Source organism: Gadus macrocephalus, chromosome 14 (assembly GCF_031168955.1).
Source record: "Gadus macrocephalus chromosome 14, ASM3116895v1".
Classification (NCBI taxonomy): domain Eukaryota; kingdom Metazoa; phylum Chordata; class Actinopteri; order Gadiformes; family Gadidae; genus Gadus; species Gadus macrocephalus.
Genome location: NC_082395.1, coordinates 21,325,628 through 21,343,138, shown reverse-complemented (window position 1 = coordinate 21,343,138; position 17,511 = coordinate 21,325,628). Strand labels below are relative to the sequence as shown.

Sequence of the window (17,511 nt, the reverse complement as noted above, 5' to 3'; positions counted from 1 at the left end):
TGTGTATTTAATATACAGTATTTTGCCAGCTTTAGGAAAGATAAGTTGAATGGCTTTCTTTCCTTTTGCTGTGTATTAGTGACATCACAAATGGGAGTGTCCACCTTGATGTATGCTGGATTTAATGTATCAGTCTAGCAAGATATCAAATGGACTGTAGCAAATGTTGCTTATTTATACATTATACGTCTAGGTGGATACTCCCACTTGTGATTTCCCTAAAGCACAGGAAATGGGAGATTTTCAAAGGGTTAGGTGTGTAATGGCTAATCACACCCACACCTGGTGGCATAATAGGGGCTCTTTAATGTATGTAGTGTCTTAAAACAGTTTATTCAAGGACTGATTTGATTTTGAAGTGTTACTTTAAATGGTCTACAATTTAAGTGCACATAATATGATTGTAATGGGGGGCGATTTTGTTTTACAGGAATTTTGGTTAATCTAATCAGCTTGACATGTCAATTAAATCGTAGGCATTTGCTTAGTGAACAGAGTTCATGTTTTTGCATATAAATCAATATATCTTGTTGCATAGCCTTAATCATATCAAAATCATGACACAAATTCGGATTAGAAGCACTTTTATGTATCTCAAGAAGACCATGTTTTTATTACCTTTGTATATTTTCAAAAACATACTCCCTTAAATGAAAAACAGTAAAACATTAAAATAAATTGTCAAATATTGGGAGAAAATGGAAGAAAATCGTTCCTACAAATATAATAAATAGATCAATTCATCTCTTTGAAATCATCTCTATCTTCTTTATAAATCACATGACTGCTCGTGTGTGCCGGGGTCCAACAGCATATGCCGGGGTCCTGGATCGCTCACTTCTTCATCACCGTCTCCAGGTAGCCGATGAAGCGCCTCAGATTGACTTTGATGTTGTCGAGAACACACAGCTGCTCAGGGCTGTACTTCCCCCGCCCCTCCTTGCGAATCTTTCAGAGGAGAAGCGCAGAGCGTCATCAGATAGCATCACGCATGAAATCAAAACGAAAGCACTTAATGTACGCACTTATTTTATGTTGTACGTCCTTGCACTTAATGTACACATTTAGTGTATGTAGTACGTCCTTACACTTAAATGTAGTATACATAGTTTTGTAGCGTCTTATCCTAGCTATCTTTGTTGCATACAGGGAATAGGTTAACCTAGTGATTTTTAGTGCCTGGCACTGGTTTATATGAACATCCTTACTGTACTGACAGCGATACAATGTTTTCCTTTCTTCTGATAAATATACTATAAGTCACGTTTGGATAAAAGCATCTGCTAAATTGCCCTTAAACCTAAATGTTAAACCCGGCTGAGGGACACCGCGGTGAGAGAACCACCCCACACCTTGGACTTGAAGACAGGCTGCAGAGTCTTCAGAGCCGTCAGCAGCTGGATGTTCCTGGCCGCCTTCTCCGCCTCGTCTCCGTCCGCGAACACGTCGAGGAGGGCGTCCAGGGCCTCGCCGTTCACCACTAGGTTGGCGTCCTTGGAGGCCACTTGCAGCAGGGCGTTCCCGATCATCTGCAACGCGGATTATCACAGTGCTTAAAGGTTGTATCAGCGATGTTGATGTGACGTCACTTCTGTTGGTATTTGAAGCGAGATCACAAACAAACAGAGCCAACCGTGTATCCAGTAAAAACTATCATGAACGCAGCGCAGAACCCCATAGTACCCACCCCTTGTCGGTGATTGGGTAAAATTGTTTCGGCCTAGAATCGCTGACACCTCGTTTAACGGCGGAAGGGCGGGCGTTTTGACTACGTCTGTTTTTAAGAGCGAGGCGCAGCTGCAGTAGACTGGTACCTGGAGAGTGTCTGCCGTTCCCTTCTCCTTGGCCAGCGTGCTGCCCGTGATGCCCAGGATGGCCAGGGCATTGACCCGCACGCTGACCACGTCGCAGCGCGTAGCCGCCTCGCTCAGGCTCATCAGCTGCTGAGGGCTCATGCACTGGGGAGCAGGGTTGGAAAACATGTCAGCTCAGCTCAGGCGGGCGTGGCAGTGGACATGTCCGTACAGGTGACAAGCAATCAGCTCATATTTCAGCTCAACAAACGCTGGCTGAATTAAATATGACGGTGGGCGGAGGTTCAACGGCTGCATAATACATGAGACACTTGAGAGGGGAAGCCCCCTGCAATACCTGAGGGATGTTTTTAGATGCAATCGTCTGCAGGAGGGAGCGCATGGCGCTGGTGACAGCCTCCAGGAACTCCTCCTCCTTGGGGATCTCTGGAATAACAAAAACAGAGCAGCGATGGAATGACGCCTGTATGGGATGCCGTTATAGTACCGGAAAATACAGCCCACAATGGGCTTCCAAAATATTCAGGCAGTTGAATTATTGAATTCTGTTGCCAACTATTTCTAGCCTGTTAAAATTTTCTGTCCATGGCTCTTTTGGGTTTTGATATAAAAATAACACCTTAACTAATAATGCAGCTATACTTTGGCGTCATTAAATAGTCGCAGTGATTCCTGACATTGGCACTGCTGCTGCTGGCTTGTATGGCAGAATACTCATGACCATTCAAGACCGACTCGTTCCCCGATGTCATGCGGCGTGTCCCAGCAAGTCCAGGTCCCGAGGTTCTTATGGCCGATGGTAAAGAAGGGCTCACCTGGCGGGCTGAACACCAGCGAGGACAGGTGCTGGGCCACGCCCTGCAGGGCCTCCGACCCGCCCAGTGACTCCACGTCCATGGTGGAGAGGACGTTGTGGAGACAGGTCAGCGCCCGGTACTGTACCCGCTGCATCCTGCAGGGAAACACGGCCTCCGTCAGGTCTGCACGCATGGGGAATGTAGCGGCTAGGCATTCCAACTTGGACTAAACGTGGGAGATTACACTTGTGATGCACGTAGTTAAAATGATTCAGTTCCACTTCTTGTATATGTCTGATCCTTAATTCTCCCTCTTCGTAAAGACGTTATAATACAAATTGGTACCAGTGACCGGATCTTTAATATTAAAAAGAATCACTTCCAAGCTCACTCTCTCCCTCTCAGTCACTCTGCGTCAATGCCAAAAACAAACAAACAAACAGACAGGTGAATGCAATCAGACATGACCACCAATATCAGGCACAACCCCCGGTGAACAACGCCATCACCCAAAGTTCGAGCGCCAAGAGCGGAACACAGGAGACCCACGTATATGGCTCCCACAGGGAAGTCCTTCACATAGCACGTCCAGAAGGTGGACCGGTCATTCGGCACACTTTTGCAAAAGCGACTGATTGTGAATTTGGAGTGGAGCTTAAAGATCCCATGGCATGCTACTTTAATATAGGTATGTAGGGCAGCGGGCAGCGGTGGTGGTGCCTCGCGGCAGCGGGCAGCAGCTGGGGCCCCCCAGCGTTTTTTTTTTTACGGCGGAGCAGAATGCCTAGTGCTTGTTTTAGACCCAACACACTTGCTCGCTACTTGGAGAACATAGGTAGGCTAAGGGAACTCAGATTAATGTTAGATAACCTCATAAAGTGACATTTTCATGCCATGGGACCTTTAAAACAGGCCCGACCCTACCCGAGGACATGGAGAATAGGGAACTGAGCCCAGAGCCCAAAAGTTGGTGTGTTTGGCAGGGAGCCAAACACACCAACCTCTGCACTGTCCTTTCAAACAAGTGGCCATGACCAGCATGCACAGTGAAGTCTGAAACACACACGACTATATTACAGAGTTACTACTTCTACAATTACTTTTTGATCAGGCATTTCCACGATGGATTCTGCTGGCACACATCCATGGCCTCTTTGCAAGGAAACTGGGTCTTCCTGAGCACCTGGAACATTGAATAAAACCCTCTATTAGAACGTAGCTTAGGCATTGTAATGGTCCGTCCCATAGCAATGCCTGTACATTAGCATAACTTTTATTATTATCAATTGGGACTTCTTTATGTAGTCCATAAATCAGATTAGGACATTTTGGAGCATCTTAAACCACGCCTAAACCGTGTCTAATACGCGGTTTGTATTTCAGCGGGCTGTGGTGCAGTGATGGGCGGGCGGTGGACATGCCTTCTCGGGGATGCGGTGGTGTACGAGGGCCGCGTGGACCTCGGCCGACAGGCAGAGCGGGGACATGAGCCCCGACAGCCCGTCACAGAGGGCGTCCGGCCCCGCCTCGCTCTCGTCGCTGCTGGACGCCTCCTCCCACTCGTCGTCCGACGGGTCTGGACCCAGACAACAGGGCCCCCCATGGGAACACACAACATACCATCAACGCACGTACAACAATGAACACACACACGCACACACATCACAGACAACCAGGAACATACCCACAAGACAACATTGTACACACACACACACACACACACACAGACACACACACAGACACACACCCCCCCCCCCCCCCCCCCCCTCAGCCCCAACGCAGACAGGGCAGGGGTCACCAGCAGCGTCGGCACTCACCGTCCGAGCAGCACATGTTGACGATGATCTCCAAAGACGTCTGCTGGGCGGACAGCAAAGCCACGGCATCCCTCAGCTCTCCCTTATCCCTCTGGAGCCCGGAGACAAAAGGGGCCGCGGTTCAGAACCAGCCCGGGAACCACCACTCATCAACAACACCACCGCCCTGATCTCTAGGGGCCACGGTGCTACGTTTCAATAAACTGTTACAATAGAGACAACCTTGACGAAAGATAAAAGCGACAGAGAGGTCATGGAGAGGTTGATGCAGTGTGGGCAATTGTCTTATATTTATCTATATTAGATATATCTATCTATAGATTTATAAAGATCTATATCTACACAAATACACGTCTGTATAGCATGAGGCAAACAGCGACAGGGTTTTTTTGAGTGTCATCCCTGATGACAGCGCAGTGCCTGACGGGCCTGAGAGGGACAGCTCTGTCTGGCTGAGGTCTGGTCTGCTCTGGGAGGGTTGGAGCTGGGGGAGGTTCGCTGGTCTGGATCCCCATGTGAACTCCACCGCTGTGTTCACACCAAAAGTGGCGTCTTTATTCGACTTGCGTTACTTGGGCGAGGTCGTTCGCACAAGTGATTAAGCATCAAGCGAAATTCACGGGAGAGTTCAAATATTTCCACTCCAGCCAATGACAAATTTGCATCGTTCGCACGAGTAGAATCCAGCAAAAGTCGCTTTTAGTGTGAACGCACAGTCAGACCTCCGGCTAAATCAGAGCAAACCCCGCTGATGGGAGTCCGGCTGTCACTAGGCGACGAGCCCCATATCACTCCCACAACAAAAGTGCTTCTTCCTGGCGTGCATCAAAAGGTCAATCCCCCCCCCCCCCCCCCAATCCATGACGTAAGCGCTTACTGTGGGTCAAGGTAAAAGCCCTTTGCTGTTTAAAATTAGACACAGCTTGAAGACACAGCGTGAAACGGCATTCACAGTTGATGCTACTGTGAGTGTCCCATGACCAGGCACGGGCTCGATTCCCCACAGCCTACAACGTTTTATTCCCGACAAATTGTCCTTGCGGCGGCATCTGCCCCAGCGGGCGCGGGTCGTTACCCCGGTCGGCCCCGCGGCACGGCGCCAGGTGTTGAGAAGCGACGCGCCACTCACCGGCAAGAGGTCAGAGAAGTCGTTGTCTTTCACCGCCTTCTTCCCGTTCTTCTTGGGGGGCGCCGCCTCTTCCTCTTCCTCCATCTCCTCCGTCTCCAGCAATTTGGAAGCCCCTCCCGCCTGGTCCGCCGACGCCGTTTCCGCGGCGGCGCCGGCAAAGCGGGCCTCCTCCGCCGCCCTCAGCTGGGGCAGCAGCACGCCGGCGTCCAGCGCCAGGCACTGGGCCAGGGTGGCGGCCACGGCGCTGAGCGTCTGGGCCTGGCGGGCGGCCGGCAGGCTGCTCTTCAGGTTCCACATCACCCCTGTGTGGGTCGAGGGGAGAGGGACGGACGGACGGACGGTCACACTCCACTGACCTTCACTAAACACTAACACTAAACAGCTCGCGAGGACGACGGCGAGAAGCGTTTTTGGATTGCGGTTTAAACTTTAAAAAGGTCCAATGTTATACCACCTGATGTGGTGTGATTAGTCGCTACAAGCCGTTTAGAAAATCTGCCACTTCTGACATCACAAGTGGGCGTTTCCGCCTAGATGTGTGCTGGAAAGATCAAGTCAACGTCTAGGTGGACACGCCCACTTGTGAAGTCAGAAGAGGCCGATTTTCCAAACGGCTTGTAACTGCTAATCACACTCACACCTGGTGGTATAATAGGTCACCTTTAAAGAATGCAAGTGGCTTATTCACCTGCGGCCAGCGTCCTCAGGTGGTTGTGGGCCATGCCGGGGGAGGTTGACCCCAGCACCATCTCCAGGCTCGTCAGCACGGCTACGTTCATGCTACACAGCAGCTCCGGATTGTCCTCCGTCACGGTGTGTAAACAGTGGGCTGCGTACACCACAAACAGCGGCGTGCATTAATGCACGGCCAATCGCACTGAGGGGAGTGTTTGCCATTAGCACACACATACACACATGTCAGTGAGACCTACCGGCAGATATGGCCAGCTCCACATTGTGCGTGTGTGTCTCCAGACACTGGATAATGACGTCCAGAAGGCCGGCCTTGTTGAACACAGACAGCGCCTGGCTGCTGCTCTCGCTGACAACACAATAAACACAGGTCACATGAAAAACACAAGGTGACGATCTCACACAAGACGACGATCTCACACATGGTGAGACTGCTGTTATTTCTCCGTACATCATGAGTGAGGATCAGGGTTACAAACGATGTCAGTTAAAACAACAGCTCAATGAACCAAGGTGCTAACGGCTGTCAATGAATCAGACAATAATTAATGCAGATACCAATGGGGTGATTTTATTGCCCATGCAAACATTTGTCTTACCATAGATTCCACAGTAAATTCACTGACTCGTAGGCCACATCTTGGACTGTGTTTTTCTGATCCGTCATGGACAGCGTGCTGGCCTCGAAACCGGCACAACACTAAAAACCAGAAACAGATCAACCAGTGGAAGCGTTCACAAAACCAGTATACGTGTTCACCTGCAAAGTGGCTACATGTGAGGTGTGTTGGTACTAATTGTATCTTGGGTATACATCCAAGTACTGCATAGTTAGTGAGGTCCCCCCTTCACTTTAGGCGTCTTTGAGTGTTATTAATTATTATTATTCTTCATGTTTAACCTCTGTTTTCCTTTTATTCCTAGTCTGTTTTACATAGTTTTGAATGATGACTATATGCTCTGTAAGGTGACCTTGGGTGTCTTGAAAGGCGCCTCTAAATTAAATGTATTATTATTATTATTATTATTATTATAGTCTGGGCTATCAAAAGAAAAACTAAAATCAAGGAGACACATCTTGGAGAACTAAACTTGGAAATGCATTACACAGTATTACACTTAAATTATGACTTGTTGTTTTGCAGTGTTGGTCAAGCCTCACTCACCTCTCTGAGCAGAGATGTCAGGGGCGTCAGAATGTCCTGCTTCACCATGTCCTCGCAGACCTCATGACCGCCACATGCACTGAGATTCCTGCCCCGAGAAGAGACACACACAATGACACATTACTTGAGTAAACAAAACAGTGAGTAAGTGAGAGAGTGAGTATGTGGGTGTGTACAGCATCAGAGGCCTGTGGCTACTGCTTTCTCGTTTGTCATCCGTTTTTGTTTTCTAATGCAGCTGTTTGATAAATAATAAAATTCTAATGTATGAAATGCCTATTACCGATTTGTCTATTTTATAACAACACTATGGTCAGAGAAAAAAAAACACAATGTTCCAATTGAAGAACGATTAAAAAAAAGCAGATTTTTATTTGTTACCATTCAGCTGTTGATATGATAAGAACAAATCCAATATAAGGCTTGATGAAAAAGCTTGCACATTATTGCTCAGATTGACTTGTCAAACCCTATGTTTAAAAATAAACAAACCATATTAATGTATAATAGAGGGCGCTAGGGCGCCGCCCCTCCGTGAAATATTCACTTGAATATATCTGCCAACTATTAATCAACTATTATCAATACGAAATAAATCAACGGAAATACATAGTGTTTATCCTAGTTTAATTGTGACACATACTTGTCACTGCCCGCAACCATTTAAATGCGTCTGAACATCAATGATTTGGGCTTGGCTAGTTATTGGTCATTCGAAATGAAGCCCTCCTCCAAGTCAGGGGCACCGGCCACGTTGAAGTCAATGCAAGCTCGCTAACTTTTTGCTGTCCATCAAGCAGAGACTTTCACGGGAGAGTTCAAAGACGCTTTTCTTTTTTGTTATCATCACATGATTGGACAATTCAGTGAATCAATCAAATAGGCTACCTCCCTCAGCAGCATTCGCGCAACACAACTACATGTAGAGAAGAGGTAGATCGCTAGCAGAGCCCTTTCCACCCTTTTCAGTGGAGGAATTGGACTCCCCAAGCAATGTTATACTTAAAAGGAGCAAGTAAGTTACATATTAATTTAGCCTTCGCCCTGTGGCATATAAACAAAATGAAGCAACTGTCCCATATTTCTAACTGCATTTGAAGTAGACATTGAGACTCACAAAAAACTGACACTATAGGACAGGAACCCCAGACCCCCTATCTATTACTGTGCCCACCAACATTTTTGATCACCAGCCGCCACTGGGATACACTAGTTCAAGGTCCACCACGATCGAATCAGACTTCACTTCTTCTGTCTGTGTCAAGTCCAAAAGGGGCTGGAGTTATAAGTGCATCAAGCACGGATCCATTATGGTATATTACACAAACCACGGTTGACCATCAGAGGAACTTTTAAGTCAACCTTTCTCTGATTCTACAATCAAAAGGGTATGTCTACTCCGTGTCGTCTGTGTTCATCTTATCGAATAAGTGTCTGCATACTGCGTGATGCATTACGACGGCGCTGACCTGAGGGCCCCGGCGGCCGTCTCCCTGACCGCCAGGCTGCAGTCCAGCAGCATGGGCCCCAGGCGCTTCACCACATCCCTCTGGAGGAAGCTGGGGATGGTCTGGCTCTGTTGCACCACCCGGGATATGCTGGCGCAGGCGAATTCACGCACATCGGCACTAGGACTCTGCAGCTTTAATGGAAGATGAAGTATTTGTAAAGAATGTTAATAAAAATGTGAAGGGGAATACTTGCCAAGAGTCAGCATACATTGTGTAGGATCTATGTATAAAACCAGTTGTGTGAGTGAAACTAAAGTGTGTGTTTATATCTGTGTCTGTGTGTCCGTCTGTCTCTGAGTGTGTGTCTGTCTCTGTCTGTGTGGTTAAGTCTGTCTGTTTTTGTGTAAAGCACACAACTGGTAGACATGATCGATAATGACTAATAAATGGTGACAACAGCATCCGTAGCTTTGCAACGATCAAAAGTTTGCAAAAGATGAGCCAACATATAAGCTATGTTAGTTTATGACAACTCATGTCATACATTTTATGAAAAACAGTGGCACGATGTCATTGAGCAGAACTAAATCATGGCAGTATAACAGAAACAGGCCTGCATGGGGGTTTATAACGTTGATATTCCTACTTTCTCCAGCAGCTCTGCAGCCGGGCATTCGGCATCAACGTGGTCCTCCTCTTCGTGCTCTTCCTCCACATCCTTCACAGCCCCTACAGGCAGACCTGCAGAGTTGAACTGCGGACGCTTGAATTTGTTATTTTTACTTTTACCCATGTTCGATCGCTGTCAATCACCAGCAGTGCATTCGATGTGGTTCCTTACTAATGGATGTAGTGTCAAAACATCACAAAGGGGTCCGTGGCCATGTGGAAGTCCTCTGCCGGAAACGGGAGGCCGGATTTCGAAACGTCAGTGCGTCGCAAAACCGTCGTGAAAATTAAATGGTTCAGACTCAGAGCATGGTCCCACATCGCCATGGGCTCACGGGGGCAGAGCTCTGACGGGGGGCTCTCGGTGGGTCGGGTCCATGATTTGTGTAGGATGTGTCCTCTTTGCGTAGGGAACGCAAGGTTTTCGAGGCTTTGTTTTTGAGTAAATGATTCAACGTGTGCAACATGTCAGACATGTAGATCGATACCTAGTGATAATGTATTGATTGCATGTTTATAATAATTGCCTTATTTATACCAGGGCAATTTAGAGAGCCAATCTTCTAAACAGCTCCGAGTTATATACGTAACTAACAAGTTAGAAAGTAAATTCAAGTGGACTCCACACACACACACCAAATATCAGTCCCCGGTTGGTTTTCGACCTCTTGTGGATGGTTATCCCGATCGAACTTCTCCAGTGGTCACCTTGCACGGCAGGCGTCAAAATGCATCATCTGTGGGGGCTACTCCGCCATTTTGAGAGGACTCAATGGTTATATTATTGAACAATCTTCATCATAAATATACCATAACTAGGTAAATGAAATCGTTTTGTTTGGACTTCCATGAGGGCAGTTTCCTACATCCATAATGACAACTCATTCCACATTAATAACTAAAGAATGACCAAAAAAACATGCCCATTACAGTTCATTAGGGTTAGGGTTACATAATGACAACAATGACAACAATGACAAGAGAAATATATATCACTTTTTTTAGGTATTTATTTGTAAATACATTTTAAAATAATTATTTATCTAAAATACATTACATCATGAACAATCAATACATTTGAAATGAATTAATAAAATATATCAACAGGGCACATGAGCAGATACCCGACCTTTGATACCTTTATGATATCTACACACACCGAAGGCAGGTTTGTTTAAAGGCATTTCTGCTGTATAGAAACCTATGTCTCTGTTTCATTATCCTTTCCATGTAAGCCTATTTAATAGGTAGTTTAAAGGATTTGAGAAGCAGATCCACAAGCCATTCAGACACTCATGCAAATGTCTTGCTATGTGGGTTAGGCCGTGGTTTGAGAATAAGTTTTCCTGTCTGCAAGAAAAAAAAAAAAAATTGGTTACAACAGGGAAAACAGGCTAGAGTCAGGGGAATACTTAACGTTCAAAGTACTTACATCATCACAGGACATGTTGTATTCAGCTAAAACCGTCCGACAACGAGCAGCAATACTGATGGATAGGGAGTTAAAGAAGTGAGCAGTGAACTGTATCGTATCCATGCATTACAGAGTGCATTATCTGTATTCATGTACTAGTGCATTATCAAAACCACATGCGAGTCTTGTTTTAGACCTTTTGAAATCTACCCATGTGAATAAAATAAACACACCTACAAGAGCCGACTAATAAATAAAGAGCACAGAGATGAAAGCTAATTGCACAGAAGGATACATTGACGGTGCGACAACCCGCTTGTGTATTCCAGCGAAGAATAGCGCTATGAGTGTGATACAACTGATGGTGAAGAAAGGATGATTCCAAAGAGATGAAAAAAACGAAACCTGTGAAGGAACAAAAAATAAAACATTACAAAATGAAGATGCGCAGTTTTCATTCATTTAACAAAAGCATTATTAAAACAATGTTGCTGACCCATATTTTTACAATCTATAAACAAAAAAATCCAGAATTAAAATAAAAGCCATAAAAGCCTTACCTTCTGCGTGTCGGGGTCTATTAACCAGTTCCATGCCCCCGTAGCCGTACAAACAGAGACTACTATCAAAATCACTGGAAACGAGAACAACAATGACTATTACATCATATTTGATCATATGACATTAAGTTTACAATCTGACAGGCCATGGTTGCCCAGTGTGCCTACAGAGAGATCTACAGGATATATAAATCAGAGTTGCGAGGTAACTGAGATAACTTAACCGAGATAATTTCCATACAGCAGTAATAATAATACCACACATTAAGATGTTTAGATGCCATTTGAAACCATTTGGTTGGAGGAGGACTCACTTCGCCACCGGCCCGTTGCAGGCTGCAGACAGGAGACATATTCCGTCAGTCTTCTCTCAAAGGCCTTCAAGTCTGGACACAGAAAACAGACAGGAATATTAAACAGGTGAATCATCTTCGTTCAGATGCTGAATTAATGTTGAGGCCTACCCCCGAGATGATTTGTTGGAACATAAATTAACAATCTGCTTCAGAAAAAAAAAAAAAAAAAAGCCCAAGAGCTTGGGTCCATGCGTGGAGATTGAGCTCATGTAAATAAACCCTCGGGTCATCGATATTGACAAAGTGCATGGTTAGAAAAGGACACTCCTGCCCGCAGCTTTATTATGGAATTAGATTACTGTAAATGACAGCGTCTCAAACAATCCAAGACTATATGTCGGTAGACACAAGGACGGAAGTCAAGAGATGATATCATGTAGCGGCTAGCGAGCTAGCGTTAGCCGCACCGGTTGTAGCCGACACACAGGCACCCATGGATTTTAAGATCCATATATTTAGAGTAGGCCTATTCCGTTTTTACCCGAAGTTGTGCACTTGAAGACTACTTCATTTCAGGTTTATGTAAGATAAATAGTTCGCTTGCCATGGTTGTTACCTTCGGCCTGCTCCAAGGAGTTCATCGCTATTTCGTCCACAACCTGGTGCAGCCTTTCCCCAGGGCCAGTACAGCGCATGCGCAATATTACCAACAACGGATTGGAGATTTCACAACTTCAGTGGGCAAAGTAAAAGTGGATTAGGGAACGGAAATGCAACTGCATCTATCACAAAATATCTGTATAGTAGAAGGCAGTAAGTATACTTACAATTACAATTAAAAATATAGCTGCGAGCAGCAATGTGGGGGTGAAGCAGAATTGGACTCAATAAACAAATTTTGCTCGACAGACGAAATCGGTTAGGTGGCTACATGTAGTGATGGGCAAATTAAGCTTTTATAAAGCATTGAACCAGTTGAGCCAATGTTTCGAAAATGGGTTCATTACTCGAAGCTTCAGTGACAGTGACCTCTGCTGGCGAAGTTCGAGGCTGCAGTGGATTCAACGTATCCCTGCTTTGAAAACTATTTGACGCACAAACACACAAAATCAAATACTTAATAGCATGATCTTTTCACGAATAAAGATTGATCTAAATACAGATGTCTAAATTGTTCTTAAAGGGATATGCCTAGCCTTCTGTCCAGATAGGCTAACTGATGTAGGCTAGGATATAATTGAAACAGCATATAAAAACTTTCCCCCCAGGAATGGGATTCGAACCCGGGTCCTCCACTCCACAGTCAGTGTGTTATCCCCTAGCCTACTCTAATCGATAACTTACGAGGTTCTATTACATACATTACTATGCACAACTCCCGTAAACGATTGTAGCATCGATTATGTGTTTTTTTTCATTCAATAATTAGGCGGTGACCAGCTGGCTTCGGGCAAGGTTGGTTGGGTGTGCTTGAGTAACTCTAGGGCAGGGATGGGCAACTTTCATGATAAAGAGGGCCACATTTTTCATCATAACCATCGGAGGGCCACATGACTGCACACTTCAACTAAACGTGAGCTGAGAGAAGCTACACAATTTTGAATTTGGTAGATATGATTTCCTGTATTCTGGTGCATTTTGGGGATGGCCACTACCTAAAAAATCATCCAGAATCATAACCTATGTACGGTATGTTAATTGAACCAACATACATTAATTTCATGTTTTCCATGCTCAAACAGCCACATGAATGGTCAGTATTTTTATCAGTGCAAAGGGCTCACATACATCATCATTCAATGAAGTCAAAAAACTGAAAAACAGTGGCCCAACATTAAGTGCAACAACTCAATGAACTCAAACCCAACAAGCAGTTGTAGTAGTTGTAGTGGCGACTTAAGTGGATATCTTTAATGACTGATATCGCTTCTAAGCAAACTAGACGCATGGGTTTGCCTTCGAATTCTATGAATTATTCTCATCTTTCTTGACCGAGTTTTCTGTAACTCGATTAATTATTATTCTTTCTTTTTTTTTTTTTTTTTTTTTTTTTATTATGTGCGGGCCTGACTGAGTGAGGACGCGGGCCGCCAGTTGCCCATCCCTGGGGGGTGATTATGTGGGATGGGGTTGGACACTCAAAGATTTGTATTCAGGTAGGCTGCCTTATGGATTGAGTCGGTTTCTTTTTTTTTGCTCAAAGCTTCTCCACCGAGCCGCGGACCAGTCGGATTCATTCAGGCAACGAACCAGTTTCTGCTTCGGACGTCACATGTCACGTGATTTTTTTTGCTCTGAAGCAAGCTTCGAAGCAGTGCTTCTTGGGAGTTGTAGATCAGGGTTTGAAGCACGTATCGAAGCTTCAGTGTCACACTGCCATCACTAGCTACATGATGATATTGGCAAATGGTTATCATCACAATGAAAATACATTGAAGTTGCTTTCTAAGGGCCCGAATAGACTTGCTGCTATCAACGCCCCCCTAGCCGTTGATGATGCCCAATTATTTTGGCATCATCAGGATAGTATCATAAGACTCTGAGCCAAGTTTGGTTTTGGATACATGAAGGCCTTGCAGATAAATTAACTCACTTCAGTTTGACGTCCCCCTGAGGTCAAAGGTCACCGAATTGTTTGGATGTCCCCGGAATGATGTTGGCTATGATATGGAGATGCTGAGAACAGGCTTACTTCCTGTTTCGCGGCTTTGCCGTCAAGTTTAATTGGATTTCCCGGCCAAACAGTTTTGAATTTGAAAAAGCTGTTTAATACATTTGTTCAGCTTGGTCTGAAGATCATATATGGGAAGTTTCATGATGATTGGACATAATCTGTGGCCTGTGGATATGTACTATTGATTTTGACAACTTTCAACATGGCGGCCAAATTCTGTTGCCATGAGAAATAATTCATTAGCTACATGGGGACAGTATCACCAGACATTGAAAGTCAATTTAAATATAATCATCTGAAGGGAGAGGAGTTAAAACACATCTTCATTAAAGGTCCCATGACATGAAAATCTCACTTTATGAGGTTTTCTAACATAAATATGATTTCCCCTAGCCTGCTTATGGTCCCCCAGTGGCTAAAACTTGTGTTTGGTGTAAAACGAGCACTAGCTGTTCTGCTCGCCTTTGAAAAAACAGAGGCTCAAGCGCGCTGATTTGGAATGTCTTTATTTATGTCGTCATAAAGCATCTAAGCTCCTCCCCTTACTCTGCCTGGCCCGCCCAGAGACGTTGGCCCGCCAATGAGACACGATCGTGCGAGCGCCACATGTGTGTGTGTGAATAGACACACTGTAACGCAAGTGTTTCTTGTCGGTTCTTTGACGTCTCTTGTATTTCCACAATGAGACTGTAGTGGGGGTTATCTGAGCCATGGTTGAGAAGGAATTGGGGGAAAGGAACTTTGGCTTTGACTCGCTGAAGAAAATGAACTGCGACATGCCGCCAGTTGCCGCGAGGCACCATCGCCCGGCAGCGGGCAGCCGTAAGCGGGCAGCCGGCAGCAGGCAGCGCGCGGTTCAGTCTACTTCAGATTGATGTGAAAGTGGAAGAACCAGAGACGTCGCAGAACCCGACAGTCGTTTGTGATTCATAATATCGAGGCGCACACAGCTTTTCGCCGTGATAATCTGTATTATATGATATAGATATCTATGTATTATATGATATTATTTAGATATAGAGCTCCAGGACTGTAACGCAAGTGTTGTACACTTCCTTGTTATTTGGATAACCGTTCTGCTTTTGGTGTTATGGCGCATAACACGTCGGACTCTCGTCTCTGGTATTTCTACAACGAGACTCATAGTGGGGGTTGTCTCAGCCAGGGTTGAGAATGAATTGGGGGGAAGGAACTTTGGCTTTGACTCCCTCAAGAACATGAACCACGACATGGAGGAGAAAGGGATTGTTGGCGGCGAATGTCTCCCGCTTGAGCCCCGCTGAGGGACCACTGCCTCCGTCCGTTGACTGATCCCCATTGATTTTGAATATGGACGGACGTGCAATGCATTGTGGATCCGTGCGCTGAAGGCTCCGTCAAAAAGTTGAAAAATTTTCAACTTTTTCGGCAGTGACGGATCCGTCATCCAATCAGAACACGTATGCAAATTTAAGCACTGTGACACTACTCGGGCTCTGACGACCCTGGAAACGACCCCCATCCGTCAGCCACGCCTTCTGAGTCCTTTGACTGATGGTGCAGTGGGCACGAGGTGTAAGCGCTGCCCGGCAACAATCCCTTTCTCCTCCTTGTCGCGGTTCAGTCTACTTCACATTGATGTGGACGTGGAAGAACCAGGAACGTTGGAGAACCCAACGCGGTCATTTGAGATTCATAATATCGGCTCACACAGCTTTTGGCCGTGATAATATATATTATATGATGTAGATATCTATGTAGGCTATATGATAATATTTAGATATAGAGCTCCAGGACTCCCGTGTGTTCTAGAATATTTACAGAACACGGCTAAAGGCTGTGTGCGCCTCGCCATTGCGATACATCCACTGTAAACAGAGTGCACGGTACCGTGGCTGCAAGCTGCTCAGGGCCACACCCCCACCCTCCTCCTTGACCCGTCTTGCTCCTCCTAATTTGCATTAAAGCTACAGACGCCAAAACAGCGCATTTGGGGGAAGCTCAATGTGCGACTTGCTCGGAGTGGCTGTAACTCTGCACCACGGCTGAATTTCGGGAACGTCTTTGAATACTGTGTTAGTTGCCCACTAATACCTATATTAAAGAATACATAAAATAGCATGTCATGGGACCTTTAAAGGTTGGGTATGGAATTCTCTTTTTTGACCATTTTTGCAAAATAACTTGAAATCCTTACCTTAACCCACTTAACAGCCACTGAGTTGGAAGTACTGACATGAAAATTAAACAAGTCAATCATCTGTGGAACGGGCAGGGCTCGAAAAACTCCAGCCAATGATTTCCAGAACCACCGAGTGGCATTGGACAGTAAGTACGTCAATCAAACGGTCGTACTGCACTCCCCCTTCCCCGCTCCCCGCGCGTGACCCCTTTGTGCACGTACTCAAAGCTCGTGACCCAGAGCAAGCTTCTGTTTGTTGTTATCCTGCGGTAGCTACTGGAGCAAGCTAACTAGCTAATCCACATTTGGACCTAGCACTAGAAGACAACCCTAAACCCTGGCTCGCTCTCGCGCATCTGTGTTCGCTCTGGTGCATGATTGCGCGTCAATGTACTTGGAATGGGTGGAGTCAGAGTCAGCTGAAGGAGAGGGGGTAGGACCATTTGAGTTGTGTATTTTTAAATCAGCTGGCTTTCGCAAATCCCATACCCAACCTTTAATTATAGCGCCCCCTAGAGGTCAATGGTCACCAAATTCATTCATTTCGACGACATAGGGTGCGTTGAAATCGGCTTGGATCAAGGAATCCAATGATACCTTGTTTGTGAATATTGGATGAATGGGTCGAAAGTTATAAACATGAATGCATGTCAAACTTTGACCTGTTGGTGGCGCTAGAAGGCGTCACCAAGGCGTTCTATTGGCTGCCATAGACTCCCATTGAAGGATAATAATAAGAAAACATACGAAAACAATAGGTTGTCTCTCAGCTTCGCTGCTTGACCCCCAATCACAATGTAATAAAACGCATGGCACTCGATGACATGGGGCAGAGATCCAGAGACTGATGCATTGGGCCCCGTGTGTATG

At 45.7% G+C, this 17,511-nt stretch overlaps 2 protein-coding genes across 3 annotated transcripts; both read right to left on the bottom strand.

Annotated features, from left to right (window-relative positions):
• Positions 1 to 583: 583 nt before the first annotated feature.
• Positions 584 to 10,306, bottom strand: heatr3 (HEAT repeat containing 3). The gene is made up of 15 exons (XM_060071705.1): positions 9,514 to 10,306; positions 8,886 to 9,058; positions 7,417 to 7,504; positions 6,850 to 6,950; positions 6,490 to 6,599; positions 6,246 to 6,386; positions 5,558 to 5,859; positions 4,429 to 4,519; positions 4,033 to 4,187; positions 3,712 to 3,794; positions 2,630 to 2,766; positions 2,152 to 2,240; positions 1,815 to 1,958; positions 1,353 to 1,529; positions 584 to 948 (listed from the first exon to the last, which is right to left on the bottom strand). Exons 1-15 carry the CDS (start codon positions 9,658 to 9,660, stop codon positions 835 to 837), a joined length of 2,052 nt encoding a protein of 683 aa, XP_059927688.1. The 5' UTR covers positions 9,661 to 10,306; the 3' UTR covers positions 584 to 834.
• A 222-nt stretch (positions 10,307 to 10,528) lies between these two features.
• cnep1r1 (CTD nuclear envelope phosphatase 1 regulatory subunit 1) lies at positions 10,529 to 12,547 on the bottom strand. Of its 2 annotated transcripts, none has more exons than XM_060071701.1 (6): positions 12,411 to 12,547; positions 11,825 to 11,896; positions 11,511 to 11,584; positions 11,246 to 11,355; positions 10,969 to 11,023; positions 10,529 to 10,886 (listed from the first exon to the last, which is right to left on the bottom strand). In XM_060071701.1, the coding sequence occupies exons 1-6, from the start codon at positions 12,499 to 12,501 to the stop codon at positions 10,830 to 10,832; spliced, it is 459 nt and encodes a 152-aa protein (XP_059927684.1). In that variant the 5' UTR covers positions 12,502 to 12,547; the 3' UTR covers positions 10,529 to 10,829. The 2 variants fall into 2 exon arrangements, with proteins under 2 accessions (XP_059927684.1, XP_059927685.1); XM_060071702.1 differs by having other exon boundaries at positions 12,423 to 12,540.
• Positions 12,548 to 17,511: the final 4,964 nt, after the last annotated feature.